Source organism: Gossypium arboreum, chromosome 12 (assembly GCF_025698485.1).
Source record: "Gossypium arboreum isolate Shixiya-1 chromosome 12, ASM2569848v2, whole genome shotgun sequence".
NCBI classification, from domain to species: domain Eukaryota; kingdom Viridiplantae; phylum Streptophyta; class Magnoliopsida; order Malvales; family Malvaceae; genus Gossypium; species Gossypium arboreum.
This window is the reverse complement of record NC_069081.1, coordinates 6201408-6218310: the sequence shown is the minus strand read 5'-3', so window position 1 is coordinate 6218310 and position 16903 is coordinate 6201408. Positions and strand designations below refer to the sequence as shown.

The 16903-nt window shown below is 34.5% G+C and overlaps 2 protein-coding genes across 2 annotated transcripts; one reads left to right on the top strand and one right to left on the bottom strand.

Annotated features, from left to right (window-relative positions):
* The first annotated feature begins 778 nt into the window (after window positions 1-778).
* On the top strand, window positions 779-4387 carry LOC108476683 (probable 26S proteasome non-ATPase regulatory subunit 3). Its single transcript, XM_017778953.2, has 9 exons — window positions 779-1103; window positions 1227-1315; window positions 1474-1664; window positions 2163-2300; window positions 2367-2503; window positions 2674-2728; window positions 2803-2913; window positions 3082-3321; window positions 3601-4387. Exons 2-9 carry the CDS (start codon window positions 1237-1239, stop codon window positions 4102-4104), a joined length of 1455 nt encoding a protein of 484 aa, XP_017634442.1. The 5' UTR covers window positions 779-1103; window positions 1227-1236; the 3' UTR covers window positions 4105-4387.
* Window positions 4388-4571: 184 nt separating this feature from the next.
* On the bottom strand, window positions 4572-7704 carry LOC108477964 (transcription factor ABORTED MICROSPORES). The gene is made up of 9 exons (XM_017780421.2): window positions 7358-7704; window positions 7117-7223; window positions 6850-7026; window positions 6665-6743; window positions 6519-6587; window positions 5767-6441; window positions 5371-5679; window positions 5097-5273; window positions 4572-5013 (listed from the first exon to the last, which is right to left on the bottom strand). The coding sequence occupies exons 1-9, from the start codon at window positions 7502-7504 to the stop codon at window positions 4789-4791; spliced, it is 1965 nt and encodes a 654-aa protein (XP_017635910.2). The 5' UTR covers window positions 7505-7704; the 3' UTR covers window positions 4572-4788.
* Between the last annotated feature and the right edge of the window lie 9199 nt (window positions 7705-16903).

Here is a 16903-nt window from a genome sequence, read left to right as displayed (position 1 = left end):
AAAAAATTATCAAGTTCAGAGGTCAATATATATTAAGCCTTAAAAAATACAGGTGTCTTTCATAATTCATTAAAGGCTAGACTTTTACATGGGGTTGTAAATGAACAAAGCTTGAATGAACAAACCTCTGTTCATGTTCGTTTGTTTATTTTTAAGCTTGTTCGTGTTCAATTTGTATTCGTTAAGAATATCATATTTTCGTTAATGTTCGTTTATTTAAAATTATGTGTATTCATGTTCGTTTGTTTAATGTTCACTAACATGTTCATTTAACTTAATCGAACATTAAACAAACATGTTCATGAACATATAATTAAACATGTTCATGAACAATGTTAATAAATAATAAACAAACAAACAAACAAACAATAAATACACATATATTGTTTAGATATAAAATAACCAAATATAAATATTAATAATTATATTATAAATGAAAAAAAATACAAACTAAGATAATTTTATTAATATATACTAATAGAACAATGAATAAGTTTTAAGGTAATTTTATTAATATATACTAATAAAATTTTTATAAGAAAATATTATTAATAAATAAATGAGTTAATAAACGAGCTTATAAACGACCCAATAAACAAACTTTTAAACGAGCTTGTTTATGAACATAAATGAACCGAACACACTTCTGCTCATGTTCCTTCGTTTATTAAACAAATATAAAAATATTAATATTATTCATACTTATTTATTTAATTTAACAAATAAACATAAACAAATATTATATAAACAGATTCACGAATAATTCATCGGACATTCTATCCCTTCCTTCTACACGCTTGGATGTTTTCATCTTTTTTTTTATTTATTTATGTTATAGATTCCAGGAAAATAAATAATAGGCATCCTCTGCCTATTATTTGGGTTTTCCTCTCAAACCAAACGATGCGTTTCACCTTCGTTTGAGAAAGACCGTTGATTTCCACCTAAGCGGCGTCGTTTAGTCCGCCTTTTTTCTCTTTCTCCGGCTCACCTCTCCTGACTTGTTGCCGAAGAAACTTCAGTAGAAAACCCAAAAAACTTGCACCTCTGCGGTCTCGGCTATAGATTGCTCCAAATCTAGGATTTCCTCTCGCGAATCCAAGGTCAATTTTTTCTTTCTTTACCTTTTATTTTTAGCATTGAAGCTTTTCCTCTTTCAAAATTCATTTCTTTTTTAATCGGAGTTCTTTTTTCATTATTTTCATTTCATTTTGCACTTGTTTCAGATTTCCTAAAATGACTCAAGATGTGGAGATGAAAGAGCAAGCAGCTCCTTCCAATTCCCTTCCTTCCTTTTCTCCTTCCACTTTGCATCGTAAGCTCAATCAATCTATAATATCCACGTGCCTTTTATTACATATTTTTTATGTTTAGTGGTAGAAATTTAACTCTTTTTTTTTCCCAATGATTACTGAATTGGGTACTTATGATTTTTTTCTCGATTTTGAAATTTTTTTTATGGATTTGTATTAGATTTGAAGGAAATTGCGTCTCTGATAGAGACCGGTGCATATGACCGCGAAGTTCGCCGTATTTTGCGGGCTATAAGACTTACTATGGCTTTAAGGCGGAAGTTGAAGGCATCTGCGCTTTCCTCATTCCTCAATTTCACTCTTATCCCTGGATCCGAGGCCCTTACTCGGCTTTCTTCTTTTCTTCCTAAGGTAATCTTTTGATGGGGCGTTGCTTTAATCAGTTATTCGTGTTATTGTGCTTTTTTTTTTCCTCCAGTGTTAAGGTGATTTTGATGCCTGTGGTAAAAGTGAGTTGGTGACTTATTTGTACTATGGTTTTGTACTCTAATTCATTGGCATGCTACCCTATTACGTTAGTCTTGATGTCGTGTTAATTAAAAAGCATTGAAAACATGCTAAAGATATAAAATAAATGATTGTTTACTGAAGTTAATCATTGATGATTGGCCCTTAACTGACCATCTCTGTTGAGATATTTATTTTTCCATGTGTTCACCTTCACGAGTTTAGTAGATTTTCTAGTTCTAAGGTCATTGAAATTTGTCAGTCACTAGTCTGGTTTCTCCATTTTAGCACTCTTTTCCACCTAATTTTTTCTTTTGGGTGCAAGTATGTAAAATGTTCATAATTTAATAACTCTTGTCTTTCTTGTTCTTTTAAGAACTCAATTGTTGAATGTTGTGTCAGGAAGATGAGCATGCAATGGAAGTTGACACTGCAATTTCTGCGCCTCAAGCACCTGCTAAACATTCCCTGCCAGAGATAGAAATCTACTGCTACTTGCTTGTCCTGATGTTTCTGATTGATCAAAAGAAATACAATGAGGTACATTAGCATATAGTTTCCTTGGGACATTTCATGTTTCTCGTACATAATATTATCTCATTTCAGGCCAAAGCATGTTCCTCTGCAAGCATTGCCCGGCTGAAGAATATCAATAGGAGGACTGTCGATGTTCTAGCTGCTAGGCTGTACTTCTATTACTCTCTTTGCTATGAGCTCACAGGTGATCTTGCTGAAATTAGGGGGTGAGCTATATTATATAAAAATCTGGCTTTTATTATTTGTTGTCATTCATATATGTTCTGATGTGTGTTGTCTTTCAAAGAAATTTTCTGCATTTTGTGCTTCTACCATACATAATCTGAACGTACAGTATGGCATTTAAGGTCTAATTATGATGATATCTCATTGACAGTAACCTTCTATCCCTGCATCGGATTGCAACATTGCGCCATGACGAGCTGGGTCAGGTAAATTGTCAGATATTTGAGGAAGTATATCTCTGATGTTAAGAGTCTTATATTTGGATATTGCTCTCATGAAGGAGACACTTCTCAACCTGCTACTTCGCAATTACCTCCATTACAATTTGTATGATCAAGCTGAGAAGCTGAGATCAAAGGCACCTAGATTTGAAGCTCACTCAAATCAGCAGGCAAGTCGCAAACTTTTACATCTTTTTTGTCTTTGACCAGTAAATTGCAGTTATATAGTTATGGTTATGAAATGTTTGCCTGGAGGATTGATATAGCTTATAATTATGGTTATATAAAAACATTATAATCAGCTTTCATATCCTAAGACAAAAGTTTCTCCTGTGCAGTTTTGCCGGTACCTCTTTTACTTGGGGAAGATTAGGACAATCCAATTGGAGTACACTGATGCCAAAGAGTGTCTTCTCCAAGCTGCTCGGAAAGCCCCTATTGCAGCTCTTGATTTTCGGGTTCAATGCAACAAATGGGCAATCATCGTCCGATTATTGCTAGGAGAAATCCCTGAGAGGACTGTTTTTATGCAGAAAGGGATGGAGAAAGCATTGAGGCCATATTTTGAACTGACAAATGTGAGTTTGAGTTTATCAGAGTTGATTTTATATTCATCTTGCTTTATAGAGGACTAACATCTGATATATTCCACGCATATATTTCCCAATAAGGAAAAAGAGAGAACGTCATGTGCCTCGCGCATATTATCATCGAACTTTGCATTGTAGTTATCTACATCACAAAATTTAGCACAAAACCAAGAGTTATAATCATTTTTTAATTGCCTCTTCAGTCTCAGCAATTCCAAGATTTTACTACTGGTTTTGAGAACACGATAAATGTTTGCATGTATTCAGGCTGTACGCATTGGTGATCTGGAGCTCTTCAGATCTGTTGCTGAGAAGTTCTCCAGTACTTTCAGTTCAGACCGGACCCATAATTTGATTGTAAGGCTGCGGCATAATGTCATTCGGACTGGGCTACGCAACATAAGTATCTCATATTCTCGCATCTCACTGGTTGATGTTGCCAAGAAGCTTAGATTGGATTCTGTTGCTGATGCTGAAAGCATAGTAGCTAAGGCAATCAGAGATGGAGCTATTGATGCGATATTGGATCATGCAAGTAGATGTATGCTGTCAAAGGAGACTGGAGACATCTACTCTATGACTGAGCCTCAAACGGTATTCAATTCTAGGATTGCTTTCTGCCTCAATATGCATAACGAGGCAGTGCGTGCACTTCGGTTCCCGCCAAACTCCCACAAGGAGAAAGAAAGTGCTGAGAAGCGGAGAGAAAGACAACAACAGGAGCAAGAGCTTGCAAAGCATATTGCAGAGGAAGATGACGATGAGTTTTAACTCAGTGACATACTAAAGTAAATTTATACACCATACGATGGTTTCATCAAGTTGTGCATTTATTTTCCTTTCAAGTGCCCTAGTGAAAAATCGGATCTCTCTATCTTTCCCTTGGTATCATGAATTTAGATAATTTTCAAATTTGGATATTAGGTTTACAATTCACAGCCAATTTGGAGCAGATTCGAACTAATGATTTGGAAACTAGAAGTAGATACTTGATGGATTCCATCTTTGCTTTGTCAAATGAAGCATTGGTATATAATTGTTTTCAATATTGAAATGTGTTTTCTCTGGGACAAAGCAACATTTAAAGAGAATAATCGATGGTGGGTCGTAAAAAAAAAAAAATCAAAGTACTCAATAGATTAGTGAGGCGTAATTTGTAAAGTTCACCTTAATTTAAGATGGGTGTGGAAATTAAGATCTGCCATGGCTACTGCAGAAACGGTAAAAAGAAAAAAGTCTTAGATCAATGATTAGGTGCCAGTCTTTTGATTGGCTCCAATGCTTTTCAGTTTTCAGCAAACCTTTTACATATAAACTAATCCCACAGATCGACCCTTAATGGTCTTATCTGTCTACCAAAATGCTTACAGCAAGCATATTATTCTACGAATATAAGCTAAAGGGTCTAAAGTCCCTGTCTCATGCACAACTTGAAGAAAGAAAAAAGATAAAAGGTCATGCCGCTTGCTTTGGTGGGAAGTGATGGAGTTGGTGGTGATGGGAAGTGATACGCTGATTGTGGAGATGTTGCTGTTGGTTGTGATAATTACATTCAACCCCATTACCATTGTTGGTCTCTGAAGCTTTTACCATCTCAGACAACCCCTTGGAAGGGGTTCGGGTTAGCTCCAGCAACGACTCCCTCACATGATCCGCTTGAACCATCTCACTGTCTTTCTTCTACACCAATTACAACTTTAGTTGGGTCAAAATAGCCATATATATATAAAGCAAGGTGCATGTCTTGTTTTAAGATAAATTACCTCTACTTTAAACACATTTGAAACAAGGCCTCTGAAGCTGTTAACATTTGCGTTTGTTACTTCCAACCCCAATGAATCCAAAGCCTCCATTAATCTAACAAACCCGCCTGGTTTGTGCTCACTAAACACTTTAACAAAAAACTGGTTTCCATCGATTTGAGCAACTTCAACTTGTACCTATACACTTTCCATCTTTCTTAATTAGAAATTATATAAAACCCCATGAAATTGTCACATGAATAAAAGACAAGAACATATATGTATTTGTTATTACCTCCATCTGCTGTGTCTTGTCTGCACAAGTGTCCACTTCTTGATTTTGTGCCCTTGAGACGCTGCCATTACCTCCAACAGGAAAGCCATTTGGTCCCTTGTCATGTTCAGGGTTAAAATACACAGGGATTTGATCATTTTGTAAGAAAATCTCAGATTGGAACTTTTTGTGGACTCCGTTCATTCCTGTTTTCTTAGCACCATTATCGTTATCTGAATGTTCTTCAAGCTCATCTTGGAGTTCTTTCTTTTGGTTTTCCAGTTCCTTCACAAACTCAATCGCATCTCCAAGGATTGAAGCTCTATCCAACTGAAAAATATACAATGTCACAATATATATATATATATATATATATCGGTCTAAGGCTACTTAAGACAGTGATTGATAGTCAAGTACCTTAGAGATTTTGGGAACCAGAGATCGAAGGGAATAAAGTCTTTCATTAAGCTTCTTCCTTCTTTTCCTCTCTGCAACAAGGTTTTTAGACTGCCCTTTGGACCCTGCCCTCCGTTGGTACCTTGCATCATCTTCATCATCATTCTGATCACTACAATCCGAAATCGAATCAGACCGTCCATTCTCTTGTTTTATAGAGTCCTTCTCATTCCCTTGGATAACCATTGATTCATTGGTCACCATGGAATTCAATGGATCAATCTCTTGAAGTCCATTATCCACGGAAGACTTAAGTGGGTTAACAACTTTGTCCGAAAGGAACACCTCATGAGACCCTTCAACACATACATCCATATTCTTCCTGTTTTTATCGTCTGAAAGATAATGGTACTGCTGCAGGGTGTTGGTTGATCGAATTTGATCAATGGAGATGTCGTAAGGTAGGTTTAGAGTTTCGAGTGTTGTCGTCAATGGTGGCTGGAAATGATTGATGATGGGATCCTTTCGGTCATTCTCATTGCTTAAATGAGTCTTTGCTTGAAATTCATTCAATGCTTGCGCGTTTAGAGCAGTGAAATGTGTATCCATGCAACTTGAATTCATCATTGAGCTTTGCTCTAATGAGATGTTGCACAGTGTCACAATATAATCCATCACATTTTGATCTTCACAAACCTGTTTTGAAACATTAAAAGAATTGACTCCAATCATAGCAACCAATAAAATTACTATATATATACACACACACATACTTGTTTGGCAACAAAAAGTTCAATTAATCCTTCTGCAACTGGAATCAAAATCCTAGTTCCAACTATTTCCTGCAAAAAAAGGGTAGTAAGAAGATATATCAAACAGCTTAACAATGAGGGGCTTGAAGGTGTATCAATATACTAACCTCTAAAACATTGGGATCAGAGTTATTGGAGAAGTTGAACCATTTGGGTTGGTTTGATATCAAGGCTTGTGCATGACTTCTGTTTACAATCTCTCAAAGCAGCAGTATAAACTCATCAAAAACACAAATGAACCAAGAAGGAGGAGGAAAGAGGGAGAGGCACTATAAGGTACTAAATAATATACCCAGAATCAAGGGGCATGCAAGAAGGAAGTTGGGCAAGCAGTTCACAGGATCTGGTTTTTGGATGCTGAAACATCACATCCCTGCATGGGAGGACTGTTGTCACTGGGAATTGAAGCTCTCCACTACTTTCTATACTTTCAGCTCCACCACAACAACAATCCACCCACTCCAGAAACCTGACCAAATATCCATTAACATTGGTATATGAATATATATATATATATTATCACCACATGCACGCAGCTGTTTATGATTTGAACTCAAACCTTTGATCATCACTGAGTTTCCAGAGAACACAATAATCCCATCCTTTAGGACCCACCACCTGCCTTAGTCTTTCCATGAGGTTTTGAAAGATGTTCATCCTAATGACCTTCAATGAAATTCAGAAAATGCATGTAATTTCCTTAAAAATAACAAAAACCAGACACTTTTTTGCCTTAATACATAACTGACAAATCAATTAATTACCAAAGAGGGAGAGAAAGAGAGAGTCCAAAGAGAAACCTGGTATATTCCAAAATCGAAATGCTTGCTTCTCTTGACTGAATGAAATAGGAAAACCAACAAACGAACAATGGCAGACAAAACACAAAACAAAACCAAAGATGCATACAAGGTTGAGTTGATAGCAATGGTTAACTGCATCATCATGCGATTCAAAGATACACTTACCTCATCCTTAAAACCCCAACTCCATTTTCTAAAAAGAAAGAAGAAAATCTTAAAACCCAATAATGGAGAAACTTTCAAAGTTTTAATGAACCCCTTGCCAGTGTTTTCATTATTTTTATATGTAGAAAGAAAGCCTGTTTAGTTTTTGTTATTTGGTAGGTGAAATGCAGTGCTTGCATGAGAAAGAAGTTCAAACTTATATATGGGTATATAAAATAAAGTAAAGAAATTGAGATATATTGAAGGAGCAAATATTGCATGAGCTAAGATTACGTATAAAACTTTAACTAACTGCTTTATATAAGTTGTTGAAATATGGCTTATGTGTTACTGATTGTCTCGTGTCTCAACTACTCTGCTGCTTTGGCTTTCAAAGTAAAGAAAGACGAAAGTTAAAGCTATATACATTCAGGCAGTTGCGTTCTGATTTGCCCAATATATCCCAAGAGCCTGGTTGTTCCCCATTTGGAGGAATTTATTAACTGTCCTTATTCATAATTACAAAATATTTTATATTTTTGGTGAGTAAAGGCCAGCCCAAAGCTGGATCATAGTGATTACATGCAATCATCTGGCAGAACAGGCATAGTTGAGACTACGGCTTCATCAAAGATGCTAATAGAAAACAATTTAATTAAGAATTTCATTGCACTCTTTCTTTTCCCTAAAAACTACAATAAAAACCAACCAAATCATGGTGGAAGGACAAATCAATTAGAGTTTCATAGGTGATGGAAGCTATTCTTTTTATAATTTTTATAGGTGTTATATTGCTTGTATGAAAATGGTAAAATTTTGGGTTTTTTATTATTATAATTTTTCATATACTTTTAATTTTTTTTAATAATATTTTGTAATTTTTAATATATTTATAGTTTTTAAATAGTTTTTGTAATTTGTTATATTTTTCATAATTCTATATAATTTTATTTTTTTTTAATTTTCTATAATATTTAAATAAATTTCAAGAGAAAATGCTATTTTTGCACCATGTGGCACAGTCTTGGCATGACACATGATATAAGACGGCAAATGTTAAAGTTACGGTCAAAGAGCTTAATTCATGGGAATTCTGCAACAACCCATACCCGACTTGACCGCCGGGTCCGAGCTACGAAATGTCACATTCGTTATTGAAGCAATTGTGATCACATTTGCAAATCAATTAAACAAATTATGCATGCGATCATGTTCAATACATAATCACAAGATGCAATTTAATCATTTCTGAGATTAAAATGAGCTTATGAAAGCTCTTTCGATAATCTGAGGCCATTTGAAGACTAAAGTGTAAATTTTTCAAAGTTTATTGAATTGGAGTAGCGACCATGAAAGGATCATGTTACGACATCAAGGGTAAAAGCTCAGCATCGCGATTTCAATAGTGCAATGTTGCTATTCTGGAAATAGGAGGCTGACATCACGACTTCAGCAGGGGATGTTGCAATGTGGAAAGCTGATGTCGCGACATCAATAGATTAGTGTTGAGACATGAAAGGCAGACTCCTTCAATATTTGTACCATTTAACTCAACCAACCAAAAATCTCATTTGGTCTTTAAACCTCAAAATGCAATTCAACTTACACATGTATTTAATTACATAGCTTAAACAATTTAGCATTTTACTATTTATATGTAATGTGTAAGACTATTCATATGCTTGAACTAAAATTTGACATTTACAAATTCCCAGTTCCAAAATGACCATTTTCATTATAAATCGACTCAAACCTTAGGTACATGTCATATATTTAAAACATAAAGAATTATACTGTTAGAGATTGTGTGACCCAAATCTCGTCACTTGTTGAAGAATAAATACAATGGCAAAATAATGGGATCTATGGGGGTAAGAGGCCAAAACTCTATATAAAACTACACTTCTTCTATTTGACATTAATTAGAATAGGGTTTTTCAACATTTAAATAGATGTAGTCGAAACTCCTATTGTATTATTCAGTTTTCAACATAGTGAATTTTCTCCTCCTCTGCCCATGGTTTTTCTCGAAAGGGTTTTTCACGTAAAATTTGTGTGTTCTTAAATTTTTTTTCTTATTTCTTTACGATCATTCTACTGCCATTATCGACTTTAATTATAACAAATTGGTATCAAAGCTTTTTGGGTTGCTTGTTTCAATCACGATAATGACGATAATGAAGTATGACATTCCGCTGTTAGATCGCAACACCAGATTCGCGTTGTGATAGGTAAAGATGCAGGCAGTTATTAAACAGATGGATTTGAAGGATGCCCTACTAGGGTTAGCTAAGATGCTTTAGAGAAGAAGCATAAAGATCAAAAGGCTTTAATAAAATAACATTTGCATCTACTGAATGATATTCTACAAGACGTGCTGAAGGAGAAAACCGCCGCTACATTATGGGCAAAGCTGGAGTAGCTATGCATGTTAAAATCCCTAACTAGCAAGTTGCATCTAAAGTAGAGTCTTTATTCTCATTGTTTGGAAGAAGGTACATTTTTAGTCGAACACTTAACCGTGTTTAAAGAAATCATCTCAGGCTTAGAAGCTATGGAGATTCAGTATGATGAAAAGGATTTAAGGTTAATTCTGATTGTTTATTGCCTCATTCACATTCAACCTTTAGAGATACAATTTTGTATAGTTGTGAATCTCTCACAATTAATGAAGTCTATGATTCCTTAGCCTTGTATGACAAGATAAAACATCTTGTGGCTGGATCCAAGTCTCAGGGAGAAGGTCTCATTGTTCGTGGGAGATAAGAATGAAATACTGGTTATAATCGTGGGAAGACTCAAGAACGAAATCCTCGTAGTAAATGTAAAGGTCGATTGAGATCTTCAAACAAAGGAAAATCTTGTAATTTTTGCAAAAGAAAGGCAACATTAAGTCTGAATGTTATAAGTTACAGAATAAGATCAAAATGAAGGTAGTGAATCAAAAAGAAAAATAACCAAAACAATCCGGTGAAGCTAATGTAGTAGAAGACTAAAACGATGGTGAACTCCTAGTTGCTTCTATTGACAACTCTAAAGTGAGCGATGAGTGGATCCTCGATTTTGGTTGCATCTTCCATATGAGTCCTAATCAGGATTTGTTTACAATATATGAAACAATTTCTAAATATGTTGTTCTGATGGGAAACAATGCTTTATGTGGAATCATAGGTATTGACATGATAAAAAATAAGATATTTGATGAAATCGTCAGAACACTTAGTGACATTTGAAATGTACCAAAGTTAAAGAGAAATTTGATTTCATTAAGTGCTTTTGATTCAAAAGGGTACAAACACACAACTGAAAGTGGGGTTCTAAAGATTAGCAAGAATTCCCTCGTGATGAAAGGGCAGAGAAAGACTGCAAAGTTATATGTTTTTTAGGGTTCAACTGTTATTGGTGATGTAGTCATCACTTCTTCTTCTTTGTTAGATGATGGTGTTACTAAAATTTGGCATATGCATCTAGGGCATATGAGTAAGAGTGGCATGACAAAATTAACCAAAAGAGGACTTTTTAATGGATAAGGAATTAGAAAACTGAAGTTCTGTGAGCACTGCATTATTGAGAAGAAAAATAGAGTTCGATCCACTAGAAGAATCCATAACATGAAGAGAACGCTAGATTATGTTCATTCTGATCTTTGGGGACCATTTAGAGTGCCTTCGAGGGTTGGCGCTAATTATATGCCAACGATCATTGACAATTTTTCTAGAAAAGTTTAGGTATTCTTCCTGAAGCAGAAAAGTGATGTGTTTTCCACATTTAAGGCTTGGAAGACTATGATTGAGAAGCAGACAGGAAAATAGATATAAGACCTCCGTATAAATAATGGCTTGGAATTCTATTATGATGAGTTTAATAAATTGTGCAAATCAGAAGGGATAGTGAGATACTTGACAGTTTGTCATATTTCATAAAAAAAACAACATTGCAGAATGAATAAATAGAAAAATCATGGAAAAGGTTCAATGTATTGTCGAATGCTTGTTTACCGAAGTCATTTTGGACTGAAGCGACCTCTACTGCATGTTTTCTGATTAATCAGTGTAACAACCCGTTTTTAGTGAAATCAAAACAGTGGTTTCGGGACCACAAAAATAAAGTTGAAAAATTTATTTTATTTTTATTTTATGGTCTACAGTATGATAAAATACCGTATAAAAATTTTGTTAAGAAATTTTATCTTTTACATACTTAATTTGATAAAAAGACTAAATTGCTTAAAGTGCAAATGTTGTATTCTAATAGCTAAAGGTATTAAATAGCTATAGAATTTTAAATTCAATGTCCTTATATAGTAATTAGCCATTAAGGTTGTTAGTGGATAAGCATGGATTTGTCATCATTGGAATTTTAATGAATTGTTAAGGTTAATTTTAGGAATTAGTAATTAAAGTTATAATAAATTAAATAAAAAAAAACTATTATCATCACCTTCCACCAAAAAAAAAAAAAATCTAGCCATGGAAACTTGAAATTTAGGCAAGCTTATTTTGGTCAATTAGGTATACATTTTTGTCCCGTTTTTTACTATTTCTATGTTTCTAAGATCGTTGTAGCTTAATCTAGCTAGCCAAGGAATTAATTTTCAAAATTGTTAAAGTATTAGGGTTTTGCGATTGATGAACATGCTTGAGTTTTGAAGATTGATGATAGAAAATGAATGGTTTTTGTTAGATAAACAATTTTTGTAAAGATATTTTTGGTGAAATTATCAATTAGTGACTAAATTAAAAAATGTGATAAATTTATGGTAAAATTTGTGAATTTTGTGAAATATATGGGTTGTTGTTAATATGTATAAAAATTGGCTAGGCTTGAGTAAGGATTAAATTGCATGGATTTCATTTTTTGAGCTTAGGGACTAAATTACAAAGGAATTAAAAGTATAGGGCAAAATGGTAATTTTGTCAAAATTCCATGTTGGATTAAATAGAATGAGAATTATATTGAAATGAGTTAAATTTATTCGTGCAGATCCTGTCAGACCTTGTACAGAGTTAGATTGAGGTAAAAAGAAAATATCAGATTAGTCCCCTCCGTATCTACGTACACTCGTCGAGGTAAGTTCGTGTAATTAAATTGTATATTTATATGTTTTAAATTGAATTATATGTATGTGTTTGGTATATTTTGATGTGTATATATGTGGCCTTATCATATTTGATGTGTGTTTGATATGGTAGAATGAAAGAAAGTAAAATGTGGTTTGAATATGCATATATGTATTTAGTCATTTAGGTGAGTTTGGATACTTGGTTGACATGTTTTTAAGTTGTCATTTGAGGTGCCTAAGGGAATATTGGTTGTATGTGGTGATATTTCATGTTTAAGACTTGATTTTGGATTGTTTTGAATGCCTTGTTATGGCTTGTTGATGTCCAAAAATGTTAAGTTAGGTTGGTGTCAAATTGGGTGAGAAATGTGGCTTCAAATTATTTTCGTCCACACTGGCAGAGACACGGGAGTGTGTCTCAGCCGTGTGTGACACACAGCCAGGTGACACGACCGTGTGCCCCCTTTATCTTCTTTAGAATGCAAGTTAGTGTACTCACACGGCCTAGCACTCGGGCGTGTGGCTTGGTCGTGTGACCCAAGTTAGTGAGTTACACAGACATGACCGTGTTTCCCTATTTTGAATGTCCACACGGCCTAAGATACGGGCGTGTCTCTTGGCTATGTGAGTCACACGGCCTAGCCACACGACCATGTGACCCCTGCAGCTTTGAAAATTTTTAATGTTTTCTGAAAAATTCTTTACGTATACGATTTAGTCCCGACTTGTTTCTAACGCATATTTTGGGCCTTGAGGGCTCGTATAAGGGACAATATGTACGATTTTGATTGGTTTTTGACAAGAATGCTACATGATATGAAATGTTTGCATTTTCTATCTGTTCAATTTGTAAACTCCGGTAATTCTTCATAACCCTGTTCCAGGAACAGATTCAGGTTAGGGGTGTTACAATTAGTCTCCATCCGTAGCCATTGAGAAAAAGACTCCACAAGAGGTATGATTTGGTACTCCTACTGATTATTTTGATTTGAAGATTTTTTGGGTGTCCTACGTATGCTCATATTGATAATGGTAAATTGGAACCTAGATCTATTTAGTGTGTTTTCTGGGACATAAGGTTGGTGTTAAAGGGTATAAGTTATGGTGTCCTAAAAATAGAAAAGTTGTGATTAGCAGAGATTGTTATTTTTTATGAAACTGCTATGCTACTTAACTTATCTCTTAAAGAATCTTTCGATAAACACCAATAGAAATTAAACACACATGTGAAGTAGGTAGAGCTTCAGATTGATCAATGATCTACAATAGAGTCTACTACTCAAGTTAGTACAAAAAATCAGAGTAGAGTTGCTTTTTCACCATAGTGATCATCATAATATTCTATTGCCAAAAATAGGCCTAGAAGAGAAATTAAACCTCCAACAAGGTTCACCGAGGCTGATTTAGTTGCTTATGCTTTAAATGTGGCTAAAGATATAGATGCAAAGCAAGAGCTATCTACTTATTCCGAGGTAGTTAGATGTGAAGATTCAAGAAAGTGGATGATTGTCATGCAAGAAGAGATGAAATCACTACAAAAGAACAGAACGTGAGACCTAATGAAACTTCCTAAGGGTAAAAAGGTTGTTCATTGTAAATAGGTGTTCAAGAAGAAAGAAGAGACTCCAAGCTTGAAGAACCCAAGTATAAAATAAGGCTGGTTGCAAAAGGTTACAATCAGGTTCCAGGTCTAGACTTCATAGATATGTTTTCTCCAATACTTAAGCATAGTTCTATTCAAGCCTTGCTTGGTATTGTGGCCATGTATAATTTAGAGCTTGAGTAGTTATATGTGAAAACAACATTCTTACAGGGAGAACTTGAGGAAGATATTTACATGCAACAACCAGAGGGCTTTATAGTTTCAAAAAAAGAGGACTATGTTTGCTTGCTAAAAAAGTTCCTTTATGGCCTGAAACAGTCACCTAGGTAGTGATACAAGAGGTTTGATTCATTTATGACTACTCATGATTTCAAAAGAAGCAGTTTTGACAGTTGTATTTATTTTAAGAAATATTGTGATGGATCATCTGTATATCTACTCCTTTATGTTGATGACATGTTGATAACAACCAAAGATAAATGAGAGATAAGAAAGGTCAAAGCCTAGCTTAGTAAAGAATTTGAGATGAAATATTTGGGAGCAACAAAGGAGATACTCGATATGGAGATTCCCAGAGATAAAAAAGCATGTAAATTGCATATAAGTTAGAAATGGTATATTGAGAAACTTCTTTGTAGGTTCAATTTGCAGAGTGTTAAGCCTGTTAGTACTCCATTAACAGCCCACTTCAGGCTTTCATTGGCTTTTTCTTCGCAATTAGATAATGAGATTGACTACATGTAACTTGTTCCATATTCTAGTATGGTGGGATCTCTCATTCATGCTATGGTTTGCTCACGTCCAAGTTTATCATATACAGTTAGTAGAAACATGGTGAATCCTGGCAAAGAACATTGGAAAGCAGTTTAGTGGATTTTTAGATACTTACAAGGTACTACTGATGTTTGCTTACAATTTGGAAAAACTAGAGATAGAGTCATTGGGTATGTTGATTCTAATTTTGCTAAATACTTTTACAAAAGAAGGTCACTCATAAGGTATATCTTTACTATTGGGGGTTGCGCCATCAACTAGAAAGCCACTTTGGAGACTTTAGTTACTTTGTCTACTACTGAAGCTGAGTACATGACGATTATTGAGACTTGTAAAGAAGCTATTTGGTTAAAGTGACTCTTTGATGAACTCAGTAAAGACCTTTTTATCAATACAATGTTTTGTGATAGCCAGAGTTCCATATTCCTTACGAAGGATCAAATGTTTCATGAGAGAACGAAGCACATTGATGTTTGGTATCATTTTGTGTGTGATATTATTGCTCGTGGTGATATCGTTGTGAGAAAAGTTAATACTTATGATAATCTTGTGAATATGATGACTAAGTCACTTCCTATAACCAAGTTTGAGTATTGCTTAGATTTGGTTAGTGCTTATTGTTAAAGAATACCTCTTTAGGGGTTCTGTGGAAGAGGTGAAGAACTTTTTTGTTGAGAATTCGTGTTAAGGTGGAGATTGTTAGAGATTGTGTGACTCAAATCCCGTCACTTGTTGAAGAAATAAATACAGTGACAAAATAAGGGGATCTGTGGAGGTGAGAGGCCGAAACTCCTTATAGAACTACACTCATTCTATTTAACATTGATTAGAATAGGGTTTTTCAACCTATAAATAAATGTAGTCGAAACTCCTTTTATATTATTCGATATTCAACAGTAGTAAATTTTCTCCTCCTCTATCTGTGGTTTTTCTCAAAAAGATTTTCCATGTAAAATCTGTATATTCTTAGTTTTCTTTTCTTATTACTTTGCGATCATTCTACTACCATTATCGACTTTAATTATAACATATACAAACATTGTTGAGTCGAGAGTTTTAGATCGAATGCTGGATCACTCCTCAAGTCTTCGAGATTGACCTGCTATCAAATGTAGTAGTTATTTTGGGATATTTTTGCACTTGAGGAGCTTGTTTTCTAGCCATTTTAGTATTTATTATTGCATTTTTAGTATTTAGTAGTCTAGTATTAAAAGTTAAAAAAAATAAGAGTTTTTACACATTTTGTGAGTGTTAGTGACTTATTAGGCCAACACGGGCCTTAGGTAGTTCTAATATGTTGAATTAAGTGTGTAGGATGTTCAATTTAGGGCCCAATGGACGTAGGAATGTGGGACGAGTAAAGTACAAGCTTCTTAAGCAGTGAAAGTACGACAAGGACTTCCAAGCCCATAATTTTAGCATCGTGTCATGCCATAGCTTGTGTATGGCGCAACATAGGATCGACGTGGAGCCCAAGTATTTCAAGGCTATTTTTGTTCGCACAATCAACTTTGCACAAAGACTTAGGATGTGCCGAAGACCTAACTCTGGCTACTCACACTCCTATAAGTAAAACCTTAGGGGTTTGATGTAACTAGGTCATTTTAGACACATCCAAAAACCCTTGTAGCTTAGGAGTAAGATTTAGATTAGTAAGATTTAGATTAGGCTTTCTCTTATTTTCTTAAAACGCTTTGTTCTCTTCTCTAGGAATTAGTTTTGATCCAAGATTTCTTTCATTCAATTGAAGTATTTTAGTTTATTATCCTTTGTAAGTAACAACATTTATTATTACAATCGAGAGATTCGCTATTCTGCTCTTAATCGATACAAATTAGGATTATTCTACATCTTTTTTTTTCTTTTGGTTTAATTGTGTTATTTACATGTTTACATCAATTGAGTTTGAGATTATGAATACCAAGAGTAGCTAATTTCCTTAAGTGACATTAATGAGTGG

Bases quoted from the DNA above. Each gene is read 5' to 3' on its own strand.
- LOC108476683 (XM_017778953.2), top strand. From the start codon at position 1,237: ATGACTCAAGATGTGGAGATGAAAGAGCAAGCAGCTCCTTCCAATTCC. The intron at 1,665-2,162 runs GTAATCTTTTGA...ATGTTGTGTCAG, and splicing joins TTTCTTCTTTTCTTCCTAAG to GAAGATGAGCATGCAATGGA. The intron at 2,914-3,081 runs GCAAGTCGCAAA...TCTCCTGTGCAG, and splicing joins AAGCTCACTCAAATCAGCAG to TTTTGCCGGTACCTCTTTTA.
- LOC108477964 (XM_017780421.2), bottom strand. From the start codon at position 7,504: ATGATGATGCAGTTAACCATTGCTATCAACTCAACCTTGTATGCATCT. The intron at 6,588-6,664 runs GTTAGTATATTG...CTTTTTTTGCAG, and splicing joins CTGATCCCAATGTTTTAGAG to GAAATAGTTGGAACTAGGAT. The intron at 5,680-5,766 runs GTACTTGACTAT...TATATTTTTCAG, and splicing joins TGGTTCCCAAAATCTCTAAG to TTGGATAGAGCTTCAATCCT.